General features: G+C 31.5%; 2 protein-coding genes and 1 pseudogene across 2 annotated transcripts; 1 reads left to right on the top strand and 2 right to left on the bottom strand.

The window, feature by feature from the left end:
* Positions 1-1,153: 1,153 nt before the first annotated feature.
* Positions 1,154-3,009, bottom strand: LOC145957056 (uncharacterized). Its single transcript, XM_083073282.1, has 4 exons — positions 2,584-3,009; positions 2,246-2,496; positions 1,661-2,166; positions 1,154-1,566 (listed from the first exon to the last, which is right to left on the bottom strand). The coding sequence occupies exons 1-3, from the start codon at positions 2,977-2,979 to the stop codon at positions 1,995-1,997; spliced, it is 819 nt and encodes a 272-aa protein (XP_082929408.1). The 5' UTR covers positions 2,980-3,009; the 3' UTR covers positions 1,154-1,566; positions 1,661-1,994.
* Positions 3,010-3,031: 22 nt separating this feature from the next.
* LOC109794353 (uncharacterized) lies at positions 3,032-11,985 on the bottom strand. Its single transcript, XM_083073514.1, has 8 exons — positions 11,811-11,985; positions 8,308-8,433; positions 7,559-7,627; positions 3,973-4,257; positions 3,682-3,888; positions 3,344-3,595; positions 3,138-3,255; positions 3,032-3,093 (listed from the first exon to the last, which is right to left on the bottom strand). Exons 4-8 carry the CDS (start codon positions 4,174-4,176, stop codon positions 3,032-3,034), a joined length of 843 nt encoding a protein of 280 aa, XP_082929640.1. The 5' UTR covers positions 4,177-4,257; positions 7,559-7,627; positions 8,308-8,433; positions 11,811-11,985.
* Positions 8,707-10,243, top strand: LOC109794352 (uncharacterized; annotated as a pseudogene).
* Positions 11,986-20,136: the final 8,151 nt, after the last annotated feature.

Here is a 20,136-nt window from a genome sequence, read left to right as displayed (position 1 = left end):
TATAGTGTAATATAAATGTTTTCATATTAGTAACATAATACATAATGTAATATTAACCATTATGTAACAGAACATTAAGAAAGTAAAATGAAAACATTTATATTTTGTCTGTTTTCTCATAGGATTTCCCGTAAGAACCCACAGAGCACTCTAATTCTTATTAGAACTAATCTAATTTCAAAATCAAATACATATTTACACTATACATCACACAAGGAACGTAACAGGACATTCAAAAAGCAAAATGAAAACATTTATATTTTGCCTGTTTTCTCATAGGGTTTCCCGTAAGAACCCACAAAAAATATATAAATATATTCCATATGTTAATAATATTAATTCATATACATATTCATATTATATTTCAAAATATATTGTGAGAAAACATTTACCTATGTGAAAATTAGTATATTTACAACATTAGAGTGTAATTAATATTAGAGTGTATATATAAAATATAAACATTTAGTATAATATTTGATTTTGCCTATAAATATTATGATTAGAGTAAATATTACATGTATATTTTAAATATTACATATTTATAGTGCTCATACATAATGTTCTTAGAACACATATGTAAATATTACACTATATGTATTATGTAATGTTCTGATTAGTAACTAAAGTATAGTGAACCCTAATATGTATATATTTCTAAATACATATTATACAAAAATATAATACATATAAATGTTAGAATATGTATTTGATATAGTATAGAGTTAAATATACACTAGTGGAAAAAAGGCTTTTAAAATCGGTTATTTTGGACTTTTAAAATCAGTTATCGAACCGATCTTAAAAGAGCCGATTTTGAAAAGGTAGACTTTTAAGATCGGTTATTAACTGATTTTAAAAGTAAAGACTTTTAAGATCGGTTATAAAACAACCGATTTTAAAAGTGTTGACTTTTAAGATCGGTTAAAATCATAACCGATCTTAAAAGTCAAGACTTTTAAAATCGGTTATGTAACAACCGATTTTAAAAGTCTACTTTTAAAATCGGTTATGACATAACCGATCTAAAAAGTAGTGATTTTTTTTGTATGTTTGACTTGTTTTGGGAGCACCTCAGAACAAAAAACCTGCAGAAAAACTAGACAGTTCAAAATATTTTCTCAATGAAGAAGCACAAATCGCATACAAATGACAAGATGATAAATGTTAATCATATATATATAATTGAATAGTTTTAAATACATCTAATACATAAATGGACTACATTGCTCAATGAAATGTAAGTTCTAACTAGTTAAAGTAATACTATAAAACATAAGCCCAAACTAGTTAAAGTAATGGTCAATAAAAAATGTGGCCCATTGCTCCCTAATGATGTTTATGTCTTCTAGCGGTAATGGTGATCGATCTATGAATATCTGTTAAGAAAAATTAAAATAATTAGTAATAATTCATAAAATATATAGAATGAGAACTTAAAACAAAAACTTTCAAAATTGTAAAACTTATTTCAGTCCACCCAGATACTATTTGTGAATCGACAATAGTATGCATTGTCTTCATTACATAGTATCCGCCCTCATAATTTCCTTTTTGTTTATGAGACTACAAAAAGAATATAAAATAAATTTCAATAAAATAGTAATTAAAAAAAATTACTAAATTAAAAAAAATATCATTGCTAGAATTAAAATCTTACTTTAGGAGAGACCCAACTCATTTTTTTCTTCATCTTTGAACCCTTAAGTATATGATATCCTTCCATGGCCCTAATGATAAAATGACATTATGATTAGTGTAAAGTCAAATGTAATGATAATCAATAAAAGAAATTAGATATTTTTAAACAATTTACCTATCTAATAATTGTCTAAAATCCATAGGAGGAGGTTTATGCAACGAGCAAATGCAGACAACTATGTTGTCCATAGGACAAATAACTAAAAGTTGCCAATGAGCACTGCATTAAGAAATTATGAGTAATAAAAAAATAGCTTTTATAAAAAATTATATTTAATTATATAAAATTAAACTTACTCAGAAAAATAAGGGGCCAAGTAAACTTTTTTATTTGAGTCGAACATCCAATTTTGAATGTAAGCTTGTATTTCTTCGACTTTGTTCCCACCTTTTTGGATTGACTCAGGCTCCAAAAATCCATATATGTGATCATTTCCTTTATCCACGCTCAATTTATGGATAAATCTACAACGTTAGAAATAATGTTAGAAAAAATGTTAGGAAAAATCAACAAAATATAATTAAAAATAATTTAAATACTTACAACAACCATAACTGCAAAATTGATATGTTTAGCATACAATGACCATTTGTAATCTCTGATATATCACTCTGACTTATATATAGAGGTACTTTACTAGACATGTTAAACACTTCAGGAGGCCAAGGGAGTTTTTTGGGTTGCTCGTCATCTTCCATATCTGCAACTAATTTCCATAGCCTTTTTATTGGAGGAAGATTTCTAGAAGGGGTAACAATGACCGTCCCTTTACCCTTTGGTGAGGTAACAATATCCTATTCCACAAAGTACAAAGCTAATATTATACAATATTATAATAAAATTACACCAACTTAAAATTAAATATTATTTAAATAACATACCTTCGTAGATATCACCTTTACTAACTTATAAGGCCACTGAAGGAAGGTGTTCAAGGCTTGTCCCATTGTCTGAACCTCCTCTGTGGGCACAAGAACTCTAGCCTCTGGTTGTCTCACATCCAACACTGAAACCCTAACCATATCATCTCCCATGACTTGATGGTGTACAGTGGACCCTAATATGTGAATTTGCCCTATACCCACAGGATCGAGTGATCCATCCACAAACAACTCACATTTATTAGATGTACCCGGGTCAATGGCAGTAACAGGGGGATCAATAGAAGCACATGATCCCTTTGTACTCACACGTGCAATAAATGATTCTACTATTGGAGTACTTTGTTGAAATTGTTGGCTGAGTGATTGCATATGCTCTTGTAGTTTCCTTTGCATGTCCTCTTGTAGCCGCTTATGAATCACCTCCTGCATCTGACTAAATTTTTTCTCATAAGTTTCTATAACTTGAGAGACCTTTAGTACCACTAACTGGTCCACCGTGCCAGATGTCTGTGAAGATGAGCGTGATCTAAAGTAGGTTTGTAAACTATGACCTCCACCAGCAGCCCGAACCCGACCTGGGTGCTCAGGCTTTCCAATTGCAACTGTGAATATATTCTCGCGTCCATGGGAAACAAAAGATCCCTCTGTGGACTGTTGTTCCAATATATCCTACAATACAAGACAAAAAAACAATTTAATAAACATCTATTGATCCATATCTTAATTAGCATCATATGTACAAAACAATTATACTTACTATCTTGTTAGCAATCTCTTTTGCTGCCTCAGTTGTAAACTCGCACGTTTTTTTTATGCGACCATGCTTCCATAATTCATGGCGTGTGGGTGGAGAAGGAGGACCACTAACTGTAGTCTCATCTTGGCTAGCTTGACGCTTCATAGCCTTCTCTTTCATCAATTTTTTCTTAAGCCATGGATAACCCCCACGAGACATCACAACAATGGTGTCATTGTTTGCCTGAATCTCTTGTGCCTTCTTTCTTTTCTCCTACAAAAGTACCATATAATGAGATTAAAGGTAAAAACATAATATTCTGAACAATACAAATAACAATGCATGTAATCCTAGCTTACCAAAAACTCTTTAGTCATTCTAGACTCTACAAATGCGTTCCATGTCTCTTGATCTATGGTGGGGTTCTTATAACCAGGAAATTCACCTTTCTTTTTTCCAAAAATGTAATTGTTTGTGAGGCTGGTCTTATATGCCCTCCACCTCTCAGCCACAATAGAGAGGGTTTTCCTTCTCATGTCCTCTGTCCTAGGAATGTCCCAAGTTTCCTACATTTATGATAACAATGAGTTAGTACATGTTATATCCTAATGAAGTTTAATAATGAAAAATGTTGAGTAATGAAATTTTACCGTAATATCTGCCCAAATATGGTTCTTGACAACCTCCTCTACATGATCCCAACTAGGCAATAAAATAGAAACCTTGGTTCTAGCAAGAACCCCCACGGTACTCATAAATTGGGTAGTTGAGTCTCCCATAGGCCTCTTAGTTATCTCATCAATATCAACATGCAATCTCTCCTCATGAAGGCGTTTGGATGTGACATTCTTCATTCTAGTGGGACCTCTGACTTTCTTCTTGGCTGTAGTCTGTGTAGAGTCTGAAGGAGAGTCTTAATGTTCATCCATATTTATCTGTTGACAGAAACAAAATAAATTACAAGTCATTAGTATAAAATTAAATTTATAATAAATAATACTTAAAGTGATAACAAAAATAAAAGTATAAATAGAAGTAACTAACAAAAAAAAACTATAATAACCTATTTTGGAAATATGATCAAGTTTGAATGTTCTCCCATATTCCTTCTTGATGATCATCAAGAGTGGCATGTACATTATCAACATCATCTTCTTCATTAATAGTTGGCACCCGTTTGGACAAAGAAGGAGTATCCATAATATCAATTGAATCTCCAAATTCATCACCTATATTATTACTCTTACCTTGTAGAACAATTGACCACCTATTGTTAGATGGATCAGTGACATAAAATACTTGCTTTACTTGCATAGAAATGATAAAAGGCTCTTCCTTATGACCAACTTTATTGAGGTCAACCAAAGGTAAATCCAAGTTCATCAATTTTGACACCATTGTTACTATCAACCCACTTGCATTTAAATACAGGTACTCGGAATGGACCATAATCAACCTCCCATATGTCTTCAATAACTCCAAAATAACACATGGATGCTGTGATGGGGTTCTTATCATTTCTGGACGATATTGGTTCTTCACATACCCTTTTAGTATCTTCATGTATCGCTCAATTGGGTACATCCACCTCAAAAAGACAGGTCCACACAATCTAACCTCCCTAACCAAGTGGATGATCAAGTGAACCATAATGTCAAAAAATGAAGGAGGAAAATACATCTCTAATTGACACAATATTAGAATAGCTTCATCTTCTAGTTCATCCAACTTCTGAGGATCAATTACTTTGTTGCATATGCCATTGAAAAATAAGCAAAGCCTAGTTATGACTTGTCTCACATTTTTAGGTAAAACATCACGTATAGCGATAGGAAGAAATTGTTGCATCAGTACATGACAATCGTGAGACTTCAAGCCAACTAATTTCAAATCTTTCATTGATACTAGACTTTTTACATTGGAAGAGTAACCGTGCGGCACTTTGACACCATGTAAACACTCACAAAAACTTGTTTTCTCCTTTTTTGACAAAGTGTGACATGCTGGGGGCAAATATGTCTTCTTACCCTTAGATTGTGGATATAATTGTTGTCGTATCCCCATGAGTTGCAAATCTAGACGGGAGTTGAGCCCATCTTTTGTCTTGCCCTGAATATTGAGAAGCGTGCTGATTACACTATCACATACATTTTTCTCAACATGCATGACATCAATGCAATGTCTAACATCAAGAACCTTCCAATATGGAAGATCAAATAATATTGACCTCTTCTTCCATATGTTTGTATCTTTTGATTGTTTTTTAGTCTTACCAAGTACCACATTTAAATTTTTCACTCGTTTATAAACTTCGTCACCAGTTAATGCAGTAGGAGCAATGTCATATTCTTGATATCCATTAAAAGCTTTCTTTAACCTTCGATATGGATGGTTAGGTTTAAGAAACCTTCGATGGCCAAGGTAAACTGTCTTCTTCCAATTATGCAATTGATGATAACAAGTTCCCTCTTCACAAATAGGGCAAGCTTTATGCCCCTTAACACTATACCCGCACAAGTTTCCATATGCTGGGAAGTCATTGATTGTGCAGAACAACATGGCATGCAACTTGAATGATTCACTTGAATACCCATCAAACACATCAATTCCCTCCTCCCACAACATCTTTAAGTCTTCGACCAACGGACTTAAATAAACATCAATGTCATTTCCTAGTTGCCTTGGACCAGAAATCATCATAGATAACATCACATATTTGCGTTTCATGCATAACCATGGAGGTAACTTGTAAATTATCAACAAAATAGGCCATGAACTATGCTTTGTGCTTAAATTACCAAACGGATTCATTCCATCTGTAGCTAGTCCAAGCCTAACATTTCTTGGCTCCTTACCAAAATTTGGAAACAGAATTAATTTTTTTCCATTGCAAACAATCTGCTGGATGCCTAAGTTGTCCATCACATTTCCTCTCATCTTCATGCCATCTCATCAACTTTGCATCATCTGCATTAGCAAACAAACGCTTCAATCTTGGAACAATTGGCAAATACCATAAAACCTTTGTAGGAGGACCCTTACTGCTAATATCATAATCAAAATCACCTTGCTTCTTTTTATATCGTGACAACCCACACCTTGGACATTCATGCAAGCCTTCAAACTCACCATGATATAGCATACAATCATTTGGGCATGCATGTATCTTCTTATACTCTAAACCCATGAGACACAACACTTTTTTTGCCTCGTAGTTACGACTAGGCAATGTGTTACCTTCTGGGAGCATTTCTTTCAGCAGCTCTAACAATTCTGTGAAACTTTTATCACTCCACCCATGTCTCGCCTTCACATTAAACAATCTCAATACCGCTAACAATCTTGTGAATTTTGTGCAATTTGGATATAACGTCTTCTCTGAATCTCTGCATAAAGTTTCATACATATGTGCTCTCTTGAATGATTCTGGACCAACATCACGAATCATCTCCTCAAGCCGATCATCCATATCTACCTCTTGTGTAAAATTTTGAGTTTGAGTTTCAGCTGACACATTTGGAATGTCAATATTTTCACCATGCCATATCCAACGTGTATAATTCTTAAGAAACCCATCACATAGAAGATGTTCCCTTGTAACATCAAGTTCTAAACGACTCCCATTACAACAATTAACACAAGGACAAAAAACTTTCCATTCATATCATCAATACCATTCTGTATTACATATTCAATAAAATATTCAACTCCAGTCTCATATTGCTCACTTATGCGTGGTGCTCGTATCCAACTTTGATTCAATAACCAACTTCGATCCATAAGTTATGTTCTCTATCAAAAAGATAGACCATGGATGTCAATCTCACTATTTTATACAAGGTGTGACCCTATCCCATTCAAGATTTTATTTTATACTTGATCAATATGTACTAGTTCAATCCATTTTCTTAAACTTGACAAAATTTTGACAACATTTTGTATTGGTCTCTAAGTACATGAAATGAAAGTGGTGACATCAAATTATATACACCACAATCAAATATGCACTCAAAGAACAACACAAAATGCAATAAACCAAAATTTAATCAAATTTAAGATGAGACTTAACTTGTACGTGTCAAACAAGTATAAAAAAAATTACTCATCCCAAACTGTCCAGCAAGACAATTCTAGATTAAATATAAATGATTAAATATAATTATAGGTATAAGAAAATTACATATATTTTTTTATAATTTTATTTTATTTCTCTTTTTTTATTTTAGTAAATTTTACCGATCAGCGTGACGATCCTCCTGCACTCTAGGTTCTTCAGAATGAGAAGGTCCTGATTGATGTTGCTCCCTGAACAAATACCCATCAAGATATTAAGCACCTCATACATATAGAATGTCATAACAATTAACATTTTCAGTTAACTTTTGATTTTTTTCTACACTTCATACATATTATAGAATATCGTAATAATTAACATTTAATTTTTTTGTTAAAAAGTGATATATGTAACGAGGAATTCAATCGAAGCTTGTATGGTTATTTGAGATGGGAATGAATTTTCTTTATAAGGGTTTTGTTGTATTAAATTTGAGTTGTGAGATAGGATGTGATGTGTTTCTGGTTATGGTTTTTTTGGGATGCTCAGTTCAGTCCTTTGATCCACTATGAACTGGTTTTTTTTACTGGTTTTTCAGTCCTTTGATCGATTTTTTTCAAGGCTGGTTTTCTGGTTTATTTGGACCAAACTAAATAAATTCGTTGGTTTTCTAATCGATCCAGTTGTTCCAGTATTCAGAACACTAATCAATACAACTTACTTTGCAAATATAAAATAGCTTTTAGGTACACGCTATCAGAATAGTAAACAGTCATACATTCTTTTAATTATGCTTTCCCAACAAAGTGATTAGAATCGGTTGTGATTATTTTATTTCACTGAAACATATGCCAATGTAAAAGCTGTTTTCTTTTTTGGTTGAGAATGAATTCCACCAATAAATTTCTGCCACAAAGAAAGAAAATACGACCTGAATATGTGGCACTGGACTTGAACCAAGTAGAACAAATTGTCCTCCCAACTCCAATGTTAGAAATATCGCATGTCTAATAAGATGAACACCTTTTTGTGGAACCAATCTTGTTATACAGCCAACCTATCAAAGAAGATAATAGAAACATTAAATCAATAAAGCGTCTTTAATTTTAAAAATAAGTAATAAATTATTAACAATTAAATGAGTAACATATAATTTGAAAATTCAAGATAAAGAGCATTGTTTCTCCATATGTATGAAAGATACGTATCAAGCAAGCATATAATGATGCTGTAAATCAACACATAAGGTCGTTAACTTACAAGTCAGAATTTAAAAAATTAATCAAATATGTTAAAATTATGCGCAGTTCATGAATCATATGTTAAATGAGTCAATGTATCACTGATACACCAAGTTCAGATTTGGGAAATTATTTTATATTAATTTTGGATTAGACAATTTTATGTTACAGTGTGACAGGTGTGACAGTTATAGTGATATATAAATATTGAGACAAACTTGTAGAAGACTAATTAAGGTGTTAGGTTATTTTTTCCAGTGTTTTAAAGAAGGAAACTCCTTGTTTAGTGGAAACCCTGCTTTTATTGATGTTGATACTCAAACTTGATCCTAAAACTAGATTATTTCTATTATTTATTCAGAATACAGTTTTAGGAAAGGGTGGAAAACTTGAATCCAACAATTGGTCCAGCCAGCTGGATGCCATTTACAAAGATGGACTCGAGGGTGGAAGATTTGGAAAGCCAGCTGGTTGGTATTTGTTAAGTTCTAAAACTGCAACAGAGTCCTTTCTTTTAAATACCAGATATCAATTATTTTTAGTTTACTTTATATTATAACCACCTCTGATTCCCTTGTTTTTTGCTTCTTTATTTTTTTTCTTTCTGTTTCTTGCTTAAACCACTGAAAATTCTGGTTCAATTACTTGAGATATGTTTCTTCAGATTTGTGTTGTGTGGACTATGCAGGAAGTGATATTAGTAATGGGAGATAAATATAGTCTAGGAAGACAACACAGTGGGATATGGAAATCCTTGAGAGATGGAGATTTTGATGAAGAAGAGGTTTAGGATGTTCTCAAGAACAGAAGTGATTATTCTTCTTCTGGGGTTCGAAAGTTCAAAGAAAAGGATCAATCCTCTTCTCTTCATGTTCCTACTAGGCCTAGTGCAGCCAGAATGATCCCGAGAGCCACCAGCAGTAGCAACAGCAGTGCTAGTTCCTCTAATGAAGCCAAGGTTCTTCAGCAATCAGCACCTGTCAACGTTCCTGATTGGTCTAAGATTTATAGGATTAACCCCCCCAAGAATAGTGCTTCAAGGTTTGATGATTATGATGGTGAAGATGATGGTGATGCTGCTGCCAACTATGGTGGGGATAGTGATGAGGGTGGTGAAGATGAGAATGATGAGTATGATTCAAAGCTTCCTCCACATGAGTTTATTGCCAGAAGGCTTGCAAGGAGTCAGATATCCTCATTTTCTGTTCTAGAAGGTGCTGGGAGGACCCTCAAAAGGAGGGATCTTAGCAAAGTGACGAATGTTGTGCTCTCAAAAACTGGTTTCCTTGAATCACTATAAAAAGGAGTCTTTTCGGTGGTAGTGTGTACTAGTGTTAGTTCTTTCACATTTGGGGTGTATAGTGGGGTTTGTTTGTAGTAAGTAGCTGCTTAGGAATGGGGATTGTGTTCATGCTTGGGGTATAAGAGAATTGTTTAGCCATTTACAATGGAAACAATGAATCAAGTTGGTTGTGGCAAACATTGCTGATTTCAATTTTCTCCTGTTATATCAAATTCATGGAGTCTGATTTGTAGTTTTGAGCATCCATACAAACATAATGGTGGATGTGAATCATAATTGTAAAGCCAGATAGCATTTTGAAGGATAGAAGTGTTTTTCTTTTCTTTAGTGAGTGTGATTTTCTGTTAGTTTTTTTTCCCTCTCGCTTTCCCTGTGAACAAGTCCAACTCTCCCATACTGTCTAGTGAATAAAGATTCTGTGAGGTATATCCACCTTTGGATGTGGTGGGAGAAAAGATGAGAAAGGAGACATAAGAATTGTGATAAGTGAAAAGAATTAAAGGATACTAAGAAAAAAGAGGTAGAAAAGGAGTTGTAAGAAAACAGGAATGTATAAAATATCATCGTTGCTCTAAATCTTTGATGTGCGAATGACTTTTTTCCCTGTTTTTAGTGCTATTTTTCCCCATATGAAGTATATTGTATTAAGGGAAATCAAGGTCCATAGAAATATTGAATAACCTTTGCATAAGTTGGAAAATAATATTACTGATATAACTAACACAGACCACAAAGATGTAAAACAAAAAAGAACGTTTTGCAATTTCATTTAAGAGTTTAGGTGAATTATTTGTTTGTCCAAAAAGCTATGAGTTAAGAATTTCTAATTAATGAGGTATAAACTTGATTTAAATCATATACTTGCTTGTCAGTCCAATTGAGAAATGACAAGTATTTATAAATCTTTAAACTTACGTGACTTTTATTACCAGAACTCTGAAAGAAGGGTCTAAATTATTAAATCGTGGTGTGGGAAATTGAGAGAGACATTCACCAACTTCGTGTCATCTAATAATTATAGACTAGATCGATCGATGTATAGTATCTTATGACGTGTCACAATGTGAGAAAGGAAGGGGAAACAGAACCACCCAGTATATAGTAGTAGTCTCTATCAATTTTCAGCTTTAAGCTCCATAATATTAATTGAATACAAGCTACGTATAGAGTATGCTTTTTTTTAGCTTGTTTCAATTTTAATTGAGTTTTATCTTTTACCCAATCATTGTTACTACCATTTTTTTTTACCTTTATTTGTCTTTTTCAAATTTTTTCACCTTGCTTACATAATTAAATGACAGGATTTTTTATATTTTTTTTTAAAGGAGAAGTACATTAAGAGAGAATTATCAGTTGTGCACAATTATAGTAGAGTATGACAGTATCATCTATGTTTCTCTCTTCTCTTCCTATTTTTCTTCTTATTGAAGAAACTAAAAAGTAATGTGAGTGTTAAGTAGGAGTAACATTATTGTTTCCAAGGAGGTTCACAGTTTTCTGGATATGCTTCTAAAACATGAACAGTAATCGAATCTTTAGTTATTTTTAGGTGCTAGATTCTAAGAGACATCAAATTATCAAAAACATCGATATCAACGAGCATTTCTAAATTATTGATTTTTGGGTGGAATACCTTAGTCTTAAATGCAACCTGTAGTACTTTAAAATGCTAAATTCAGCATTTCTAAATTTTTGGACTTGATAAATGTTCAGGATATGATTAACAACCACTATATAAAAGTGTTACGAACTTTTAAAGAGATTCTATTATCTTTCACTCGCCTTATGTTTGGCAATCTCTCATCTTCAAATAGAAACACATACAGAACAAAGATCAATTTTAAATTAAAATAATTAAGCAGTAGAAATCATAATAGGTAAGAATCTCACCAGAATCTATGTCAACTCCAAGAATGCTCTGGCAGCAAAACTTCTGTGCTGTGGGGGTTAGAAAAGAGACAACACCTAGGTCAGCGTGATTCAAACTTTACATTTAGAATTGAAATTGTAATTGTTCAAATTAGCTGGAGGGAGAACTAGGATGGGCCTGCAAGAAATTATAAATTAATAGAATAAATTGTATGTTAAAATAGCAAAGGTCTTTAAATTAATAGGATGGGTCTTGAAGACGAAGGGGAACCTAGAGGGGGCGACCAACAAGATTCGGCTCCTGCTTATCGAGGTAAGGGGGGAGTGAGAAACCTCGCTCTGGGTGTGGGATTGTATGCTGGGCAGTGGGATTGGCCCCCAATCCTGTGTTTGCTGTATTTTTATGTATGCTCATGTATGAGGGGTTTCTCCCAATTGTATCTGTTTTGCTTATTATTTTTCTTATATGCAATTAATTGTATGACTTGAGATCTCTATGGGTTCCTATGGGAAACCCTATGAGAAAACAGACAAAATATGAATGTTTTCTATTTTTCCTTCTGATTACTTTGTTGTGTTCCTTGTTGGATGTGATGCATGAGTATGTGGTTAATTTTGAAAATAAATATGTTTTAATATGATCTAGAGTGCTCTGTGGGTTCCTGCAGGAAACACTATGAGAAATAGGAAAAATATGAAATATTTTATGTTTTGATTTCTGATTTTTCTGTTATATTCCTTGTTTGATGAGATGTAAAAATATGTATTTAATTTTATAAATAAATGAGTTTTGATATAAATTAGAGTGCTCTGTGAAGGCTTGGTGAATATGATGAGATAATGCGATAATGTGAAATGTGATTGAGACATGAGATATGAAATGTGATAATGAAATATGATGAGATAATGTGATGATGTGATATGACCATGGGAAATGATAATGTGATATGAGAATGCATAGAGTCTTGATTGACATGCATCATTTGCATAAGTATTTTAAGGGTACGATATGGAATACACCGCCAGAGAAGGCCCCCTAGTGTAAAAGCTTTGGGGATTAGTCCTTGGGGATAGCTCGGTTTGGAAGTCTCAGTCTCGCCCATTGTGTGCATGAGATGTATCTTGCGCAGCTTAGCTATCCTGACGAGAATCTGGTAGTATATCCTTCTAGTGAGAGTGCGCAGAGGGTGTGACCCGGCATGTACTCCTAGACTACTCTTCGTGTATTGCTAGCGGCAATATGCCATGTGATGTTTTACTGGCGCCACATGCATGATAATGTGAAGTTTGTGTCCATGCATGTGCATCCTTATTATTAAATGATGATAAATTACTATTTGTATGACTTGGATGATTGAATAAACTATTGTGGTTGATTGATCTATGAGGTAACTGTATTGTTTGTGTTTGGCTATCCGGTGTGCGTTCCTACACCGTGAGCCAGAGTGAGATGTTTCTCACTCCCTTCTTTTGTGTTGTTTCTCTTGTTTGATATACAGGTGATCATCAGCGTGAGGCTGAGGATGTTGGTGATGAAGCTTAGGCTTCTATGTTAGGTTTTGCTCTGATAGGGCATATGACATCGGGACATAGATAGGATTAGTTTAAAATGTTCTTATTAAATTATTTTGGAAAATTCAGTTTTATTTCTTTGTAATTTTACTGGCATGTTATTTGGATTAAGTTTATGAATGTGAACTCTTTACCCTTACGTGGTTGGAAATTTGATTTTTATTGATGAAAAATTCTATTTTTTTTATAATTACTGTATATGTATGTTGGGGTAGAGGGTGTCACAATTAGAACTAGAATAATATACCTATGAATTAGAATAATATGATTCAGATTTTGGGTATGAATTAGATTAGTTCTAATATGAATTAGATAGAACTAAATGTGGATTTATACTAAATATTTATATTAGATAAATATTTACTAATATATAATCCTATGAATGTAGATAATACCCTATACATTAGTGTATATATTTATGGGTATAGTGTAATATTACTATAATAATACACTATTAGTGAAATAAATATTAGTGTATGTATTTGATTATATGTATTTACACTCTATTATGTAATATAAATTATATATGAACTAATTTCAAAATCAAATACATATTTTAGGAATAATGTAAATATTCACTAATATATACACTAATTCATATAATATAAATATTCATATTTAGTGTATAATATCTATTAATATATATTTAGATTAATTATATAATATCACATATTAGTGTATGTTAAATATGTAAAATATGAATTAGAGTGCTCATAGTGTATACCTTATATTATACATATTTACATATTTATATTAGTTAATATGAATATTAGTGAATACACATTATATATGTAACACCCAACTTTTATTTTATTATTTTATTATTATTATTATATTATTAAAGGTATTTTCGTAAATTTATTAAAGTTATAGGGGTAATTTGGTAACTTGGAACGGGCTGTTCCAAAAATGGAACGGGTCGTTCCAAGCATTAAAAATGTGTTGTTTTTGTTGTTGCAGAACGGCCTTGGAATGGGCTATTCTGGTATGGAGAACGGGCCGTTCCAGAGGGAGAACGAGCCGTTCTGCTGAGATTGAGAACGGGCCATTCTGGTTTCAGAATGGGCCATTCTGCTTTTTTGGGAACGGGCCGTTCCGATTTTGTCGATTACTTCTCTGAGTCACTTACTATTACCTTTGACTGGATTGACTAGGAAAGAGTTGCCTTTGTATGGGATAACAAATGAGAAGGTAGTTTTTAAACTCTTAAGGAAAGATTGACTAGCGTTAATACTATTAGATTTTAGTAAGTATTTTGTGATATATAGTTATGCTTCTAAAGATAGGTTTAGGAGGAGTGTTGTGGCAAGAAGGAAAGGTAGTAGGCTATGATTTTAGGCAATTGAAAATTCATGAGAAGAATTTTCTTATCCATGACCTTGAGTTAACAGCTTTAATATTTATACTAAGATTTGGAGACACTACGTATATGATTCTAAGCTTAGGTATTTATTGATCGTTAGAGCCTTAATTATCTGTTGACTGAAGGAGTTAATTAGGTGACAAAAGAGATGGTTTAATTTCTAGAGGATTAATATTTCAAACTTAGTTGTTAATTGAGTAAAGTTATTATGGTGACCGATGTTTTGGGTAGGAAACCTTTATATTTATCTTCCCTTATGATTAGAGAGATGAATCATTTTGGCTCAAATTAGAGATTTAAGATTGACTTATAAGATTTCCTTTAGTAGTGTGAGACTAAGTATGACTTGAGTAATGAATGGATTGTTGAAGGAAATTGGAGAAGCATAATTTTGGTGACAAGATATGAGACTATGAGATAAGGAGATGAATAAGAGTTTGAATTGGGTATAGATGGAGTAGTAAAATTAATGATCTGATATGTATATCTAGTTAACTTATGCTTAGGTGCTTGATCTTTATAGATGATTATATAAGTAAAAACAATATTGTGGCAGATATCTTGATTATGATGATCACCAATTTATTATTATGATTTAAGGATTGAATTTGATTGCAGAATTTAGAAACTTATGCTTGATATGTAAGATTACCCCTAGGAGCATTGAACTATTTATGTTGAAAGTAACTAGCGGATTAATGGATGAGATTAGAGGAACCAGGAGTTAAGATCCTTTATTAGTAATCCAAGTGAGCAAGAGATTAGAAAGAACATAAAAGACCCTTGTGAGTGGAGGTTGATGGTGTTTTGGAGTTCAAGAATAAAATCTATATGCTTAGTAAACCCAAATTAAGAAAGATGGTCTTAGAATACGGACGTAAGAGTACTCTTAGCATTCATTTAAGAGCTACTACGATGTATCAGAGTGGCGCAGCGGAAGTGTAGCGTGTAACAGCCCAATTTTCAATGGGCCGTAGGCCCAATTCGTTGCCCAGAACGGGCCGTTTCAAAAGTGAAACGAGCCGTTCTGGAATAAGTTAAAGGCCCAAAATTTGAGAAGCAGAACGGGCCGTTCTGGAGGGAGAACGGGTCGTTCCGGTTTGGAGAACGGGACGTTCCAGAGGGAGAACGGGTCGTTCCGGAGGGAGAACGGGCCGTTCTGCTGGGATTGGGAATGGGCCGTTCTGGTTTTGAAACGGGCCGTTCCAGTTCAAAAATTTGCGTAGATTTGAAGGGTGCAGAACTGGTGTTCCACTTTTGGAACGGGTCGTTCTGGTAGGTGAGCCTGAAATCCTATAAATAGTGCCCCTCACCTCTCATTTTCACACATCTCTCATTTTCTCTTCCTATTCTCTTCTGCTCTTTCTTCTTCCCATCTTCTTCTCTCTGAAGACCATGGGGCACTTAGAGGAGGAGACCAAAAGATCCCTGTTGTAGTTTCAACTGCTGCTTATCCAGGTACGGGAGAAAAAGGGAATTATTTATATGTAGAGTTACATGAGGGAATTGGGTAGAGGAAGAATCCTTTAGGATTATGAGCAATTTTATAATTATTTCTGTTTGGAGAATTACTGGTCTTATTTGATTCTGTATGAATTTAGGATTATGAATATATGATTTATTTGTAAAAATGATGCTCTGGGAGAGAGAACGAAATTGTAGAAAAGTGCATGTAGGCTAGGTTTTGGAAAAATTGAAATATTTCTGTTTGAAGAATTAATGATACCATTAGATTCTGTATGTGTTGAGGATTAGAAATATATATTTAATTTATAAGAATGATGATCTGAAAGGGAGAACGAAACTGTAGAAAAGTGCTTGTGAGTTAGATTTTGAAAGAATTGGGGGTTTTATTGTTTATGTTAAAGTTATATTAAATTGATAATTCCATTATTTATAATATTAATTTATGAATGTTATTGGTATATTATTTGATAAGAATTGATGATCTAGATGTAAATTGCTCGAAAGGTGTGTAAACCCTTATTTTGTTGGACTTGCCTGTTGTGTAAGTGGTATGGAATTGAACTGTGAGATGTTGTGTGGAATGTGAATGAAATGTGATTGTGGTTCTTCACACCTATGACCAGGGGTGAGAACGGCCCGGGATTGTTACATGGGTATCGTGACCTTGGTTAACATGTCAGGGGTGAGCACGACCCTGAGTTAGGGGTAACGTGACCTTGGCACAGTGTTATATCAGGGGTGAGCACGACCCGAGATTGTTACATGGGTATCGTGACCTTGGTTAACATGTCAAGGGTGAGCACGGCCCTAGGTTAGGGGTAACGTGACCTTGGCACAGTGTTATATCAGGGGTGAGCACGGCTCTGGATTGTTACGTGGGTATCGTGACCTTGGTTAACATGTCAGGGGTGAGCACGGCCCTGGGATAGGGATAACGTGACCTTGGCACAGTGTTATATCAGGGGTGAGCACGACCTGAGATTGTTAAATGGGTAGCGTGACCTTGGCTTAGTGTGAAGTGTGAGATTGTGTGGATTATGATGGATTGATGAAATTGTGGATTGAGATGTGAAGATGATAAAGGATTGTTAATTATGATCACTACAAGAAAAATGTAAATTTTCGACGGAAAATTTCCGACGGATATGGATCCGTCGGAAATTTCCTTTTCCGTCAGAAATTTCTGACGGAAATATAAATCCGTCGGAAATTTCCGATAGAAACTTTCCGACGGAAAATTCTGTCAGAAATTTCTGATGGAAAAATAAATCCGTCGAAAATTTCTGCCGGAAAATTTCTGACAGAATTATTCTGTCGGAAATTTCTGACGGAATTTTCTGTCGAAAATTTCCGACGGAATTTTCCGTTGAAAACCTTATTTTTAATTTATATTTTAAATTTTTTTTTAATTTCTTATTTTTAATTTATTATTTTTAATTTCTTATATATATTTGTAGTATTAAAAATTTTATATATGTTTTAAAGGTATAAATATATATTATAATTATTTATTACAAGTTTTTTATATCTACAATTAGTATTAAAGATGAAAATAAATTAGGTTATACTATATTTTATTATAATTTACTTGGTTTGAACCTAACTTTCTTTAAAAATATATATTTTAAGTGTGACTTATTTATGTATCATAGATAATTTTTAAATATTTGGGTAGAACTACAATCATATAGACTTATTTTATAATAATTTAACACTATTAAAAATATAAAAATCTATATGTTAAATTTATAAAAATAAAGTTTAATTTATTTATGATATAAATCTGTTTTTAATATCTAATATATTTTTTTAGATGATAATTTATTTTAAAATATATCTTATAATAACAATTCTAAATGGAATATAAATCTTATGATTTTTCTTATTTTGATTTTTTTAATCAATGTATACAATTTTACTATTTTGATTTTTTCAATCAACGTATACAATAAATAAAAAACACAAAAGAAAAACATGCATGCTACAAATTTTATTTTATCAAAAAATTATTTGTTTTAATATATTACATTATATATGTGAATATTAAGACATATATATATATACATATATATATTATAATTAAACTTTTTTTAAAAATTAATTCATTATTAAGAAATTTTTTTCATCACATGAGAATTAATTTCCTTCAAAAATTTGACAGATATCAAATAAATAAACATTTTTCCTGAATCTATATATTTATTTTATTAGAATATAATTTTTATTTTTTAAAATATATTATTTTTTTAGATAAAAAATTATGTATATGTCAAATAGTAGGGGCAAGTGCCTCACTATTCCAAACGTGCAGCTGTCACTGTATATATATGTATGTGTGTGTGTGTATATATATATATATATATATATATATATATATATATATATATATATATATAATATAAGGGGTTATAATTATATCGGTGTAACTTTTACTAAGTATTATGCCGCTCTATAACTTTATATTAAATGTGAATTTTGTAAATCCAACCGTTAAATTGAAAGTTCATATCACTTTATACGTGTATATCAAGTTTTGTTAAAATTGAACAACAACTGGAAGTTAATCCAAGTGTTCATATTTTAGTGTATTTTGAAATGAATATATTACATCTATTTTGTTTTATAAAAATGAAGTATCAAATCATCTTGGATTAATATAAAGTTTTGTATATATAATCTATAAGAGATATGAACTTTCAATCTAACAGTTGGATTTACCAAATTCACATTTAATATAAAGTTATTGAGCGGTGTAATACATTGTAAAAGTCGCATTTAATATATATATATATATATATATATATATAAATATATATATATGAGGGGGGTTATAATTACAATGGTATAAATTTTACTAAGTGTTACACCGCTCAATAACTTTATATTAAATGTGAATTTTGTAAATTCAACCGTTAAATTGAAAAATTTTTACTCTTAAATCATATATATATATATAGACACACACACACACACACACACACACACACATATATATATATATATACATGAGGGGAGCTATAATTACAATGGTATTAATTTTACTAAGTGTTACACCGCTCAATAACTTTATATTAAATGTGAATTTTATAAATTCAACCGTTAAATTGAAAATCTTTTACTCTTAAATCATATATACAAAATGTTATATTAATCGAAGATGATTTTTTATAAAATAAAATTAAATCTGTCGAAAAATTTATATTTTTGATGAGAAAATTTTTGTAAGAAAAGTTATATTATTGATAGAATATTTCAGACAAATTTATATTTGTCGAAAATGTAAGAACTGGTTTTAAATTTGATATGAAAATATTATGATATAATTAGATAAGATTTTAAGTTAGTATTTTATTAATGGTTGATAATTAAAAAATAAAACATGGATAAATACATTATTTGAATTTTATATGTTTGATTTAAGATAACTTACAAAATAACTCTTGGTAAAGTTATTCCGCTCAATAACTCATGGTGTGTTGAATTTCATCGATTTAATTAATTGTTAAATTAAAAGTTATTAAATTTTACTAATAATTAATATAAAAAATTAATTAGTTTTGGAATAAATTATTTGCTAATTAACAATATAATTGAAATATTAAGTATTTTAAATTATTTAACTAAAATCTTATTGACAATTTACTATATGATCTTAATATTTTTGTATAACTAATATCTGGTTTTAAATTTGATATGAAAATATTATATATAATTAGATAAGATTTTAAGTTAGTATTTTATTAATAGTTGATAATTAGAAAAAAAAATAAGGATAAATACATTTTTTAAATTTTATATGTTTGATTTAAGGTAAATAAATATATTAAATTAATTAATAATTTATTTAAAATATTAAAATTTAATTTATAAGTATGTAATAAATAAATATTTATAATTTTATAAATTATATTATCATTATAAATTATAAAATTAAATAATTTAAAT

Source organism: Cajanus cajan, chromosome 4 (genome assembly GCF_000230855.2).
Source record: "Cajanus cajan strain Asha chromosome 4, NIPB_CcT2T_4, whole genome shotgun sequence".
Classification (NCBI taxonomy): domain Eukaryota; kingdom Viridiplantae; phylum Streptophyta; class Magnoliopsida; order Fabales; family Fabaceae; genus Cajanus; species Cajanus cajan.
Note: the sequence above shows the minus strand (reverse complement) of the source record. Positions and strands in the feature narration are given on the sequence as shown.

Coding starts and splice junctions, on each gene's coding strand:
- LOC145957056 (XM_083073282.1), bottom strand. CDS start 2,979: ATGCAAAGGAAACTACAAGAGCATATGCAATCACTCAGCCAACAATTT. Junction 2,497..2,583: donor TAAAGGTGATATCTACGAAG/GTATGTTATTTA, acceptor TTTGTGGAATAG/GATATTGTTACCTCACCAAA. Junction 2,167..2,245: donor ATTTTGCAGTTATGGTTGTT/GTAAGTATTTAA, acceptor CTAACGTTGTAG/ATTTATCCATAAATTGAGCG.
- LOC109794353 (XM_083073514.1), bottom strand. CDS start 4,176: ATGAAGAATGTCACATCCAAACGCCTTCATGAGGAGAGATTGCATGTT. Junction 3,889..3,972: donor ATATTTGGGCAGATATTACG/GTAAAATTTCAT, acceptor TCATAAATGTAG/GAAACTTGGGACATTCCTAG. Junction 3,094..3,137: donor GGTTCGGGCTGCTGGTGGAG/GTCATAGTTTAC, acceptor TCATCTTCACAG/ACATCTGGCACGGTGGACCA.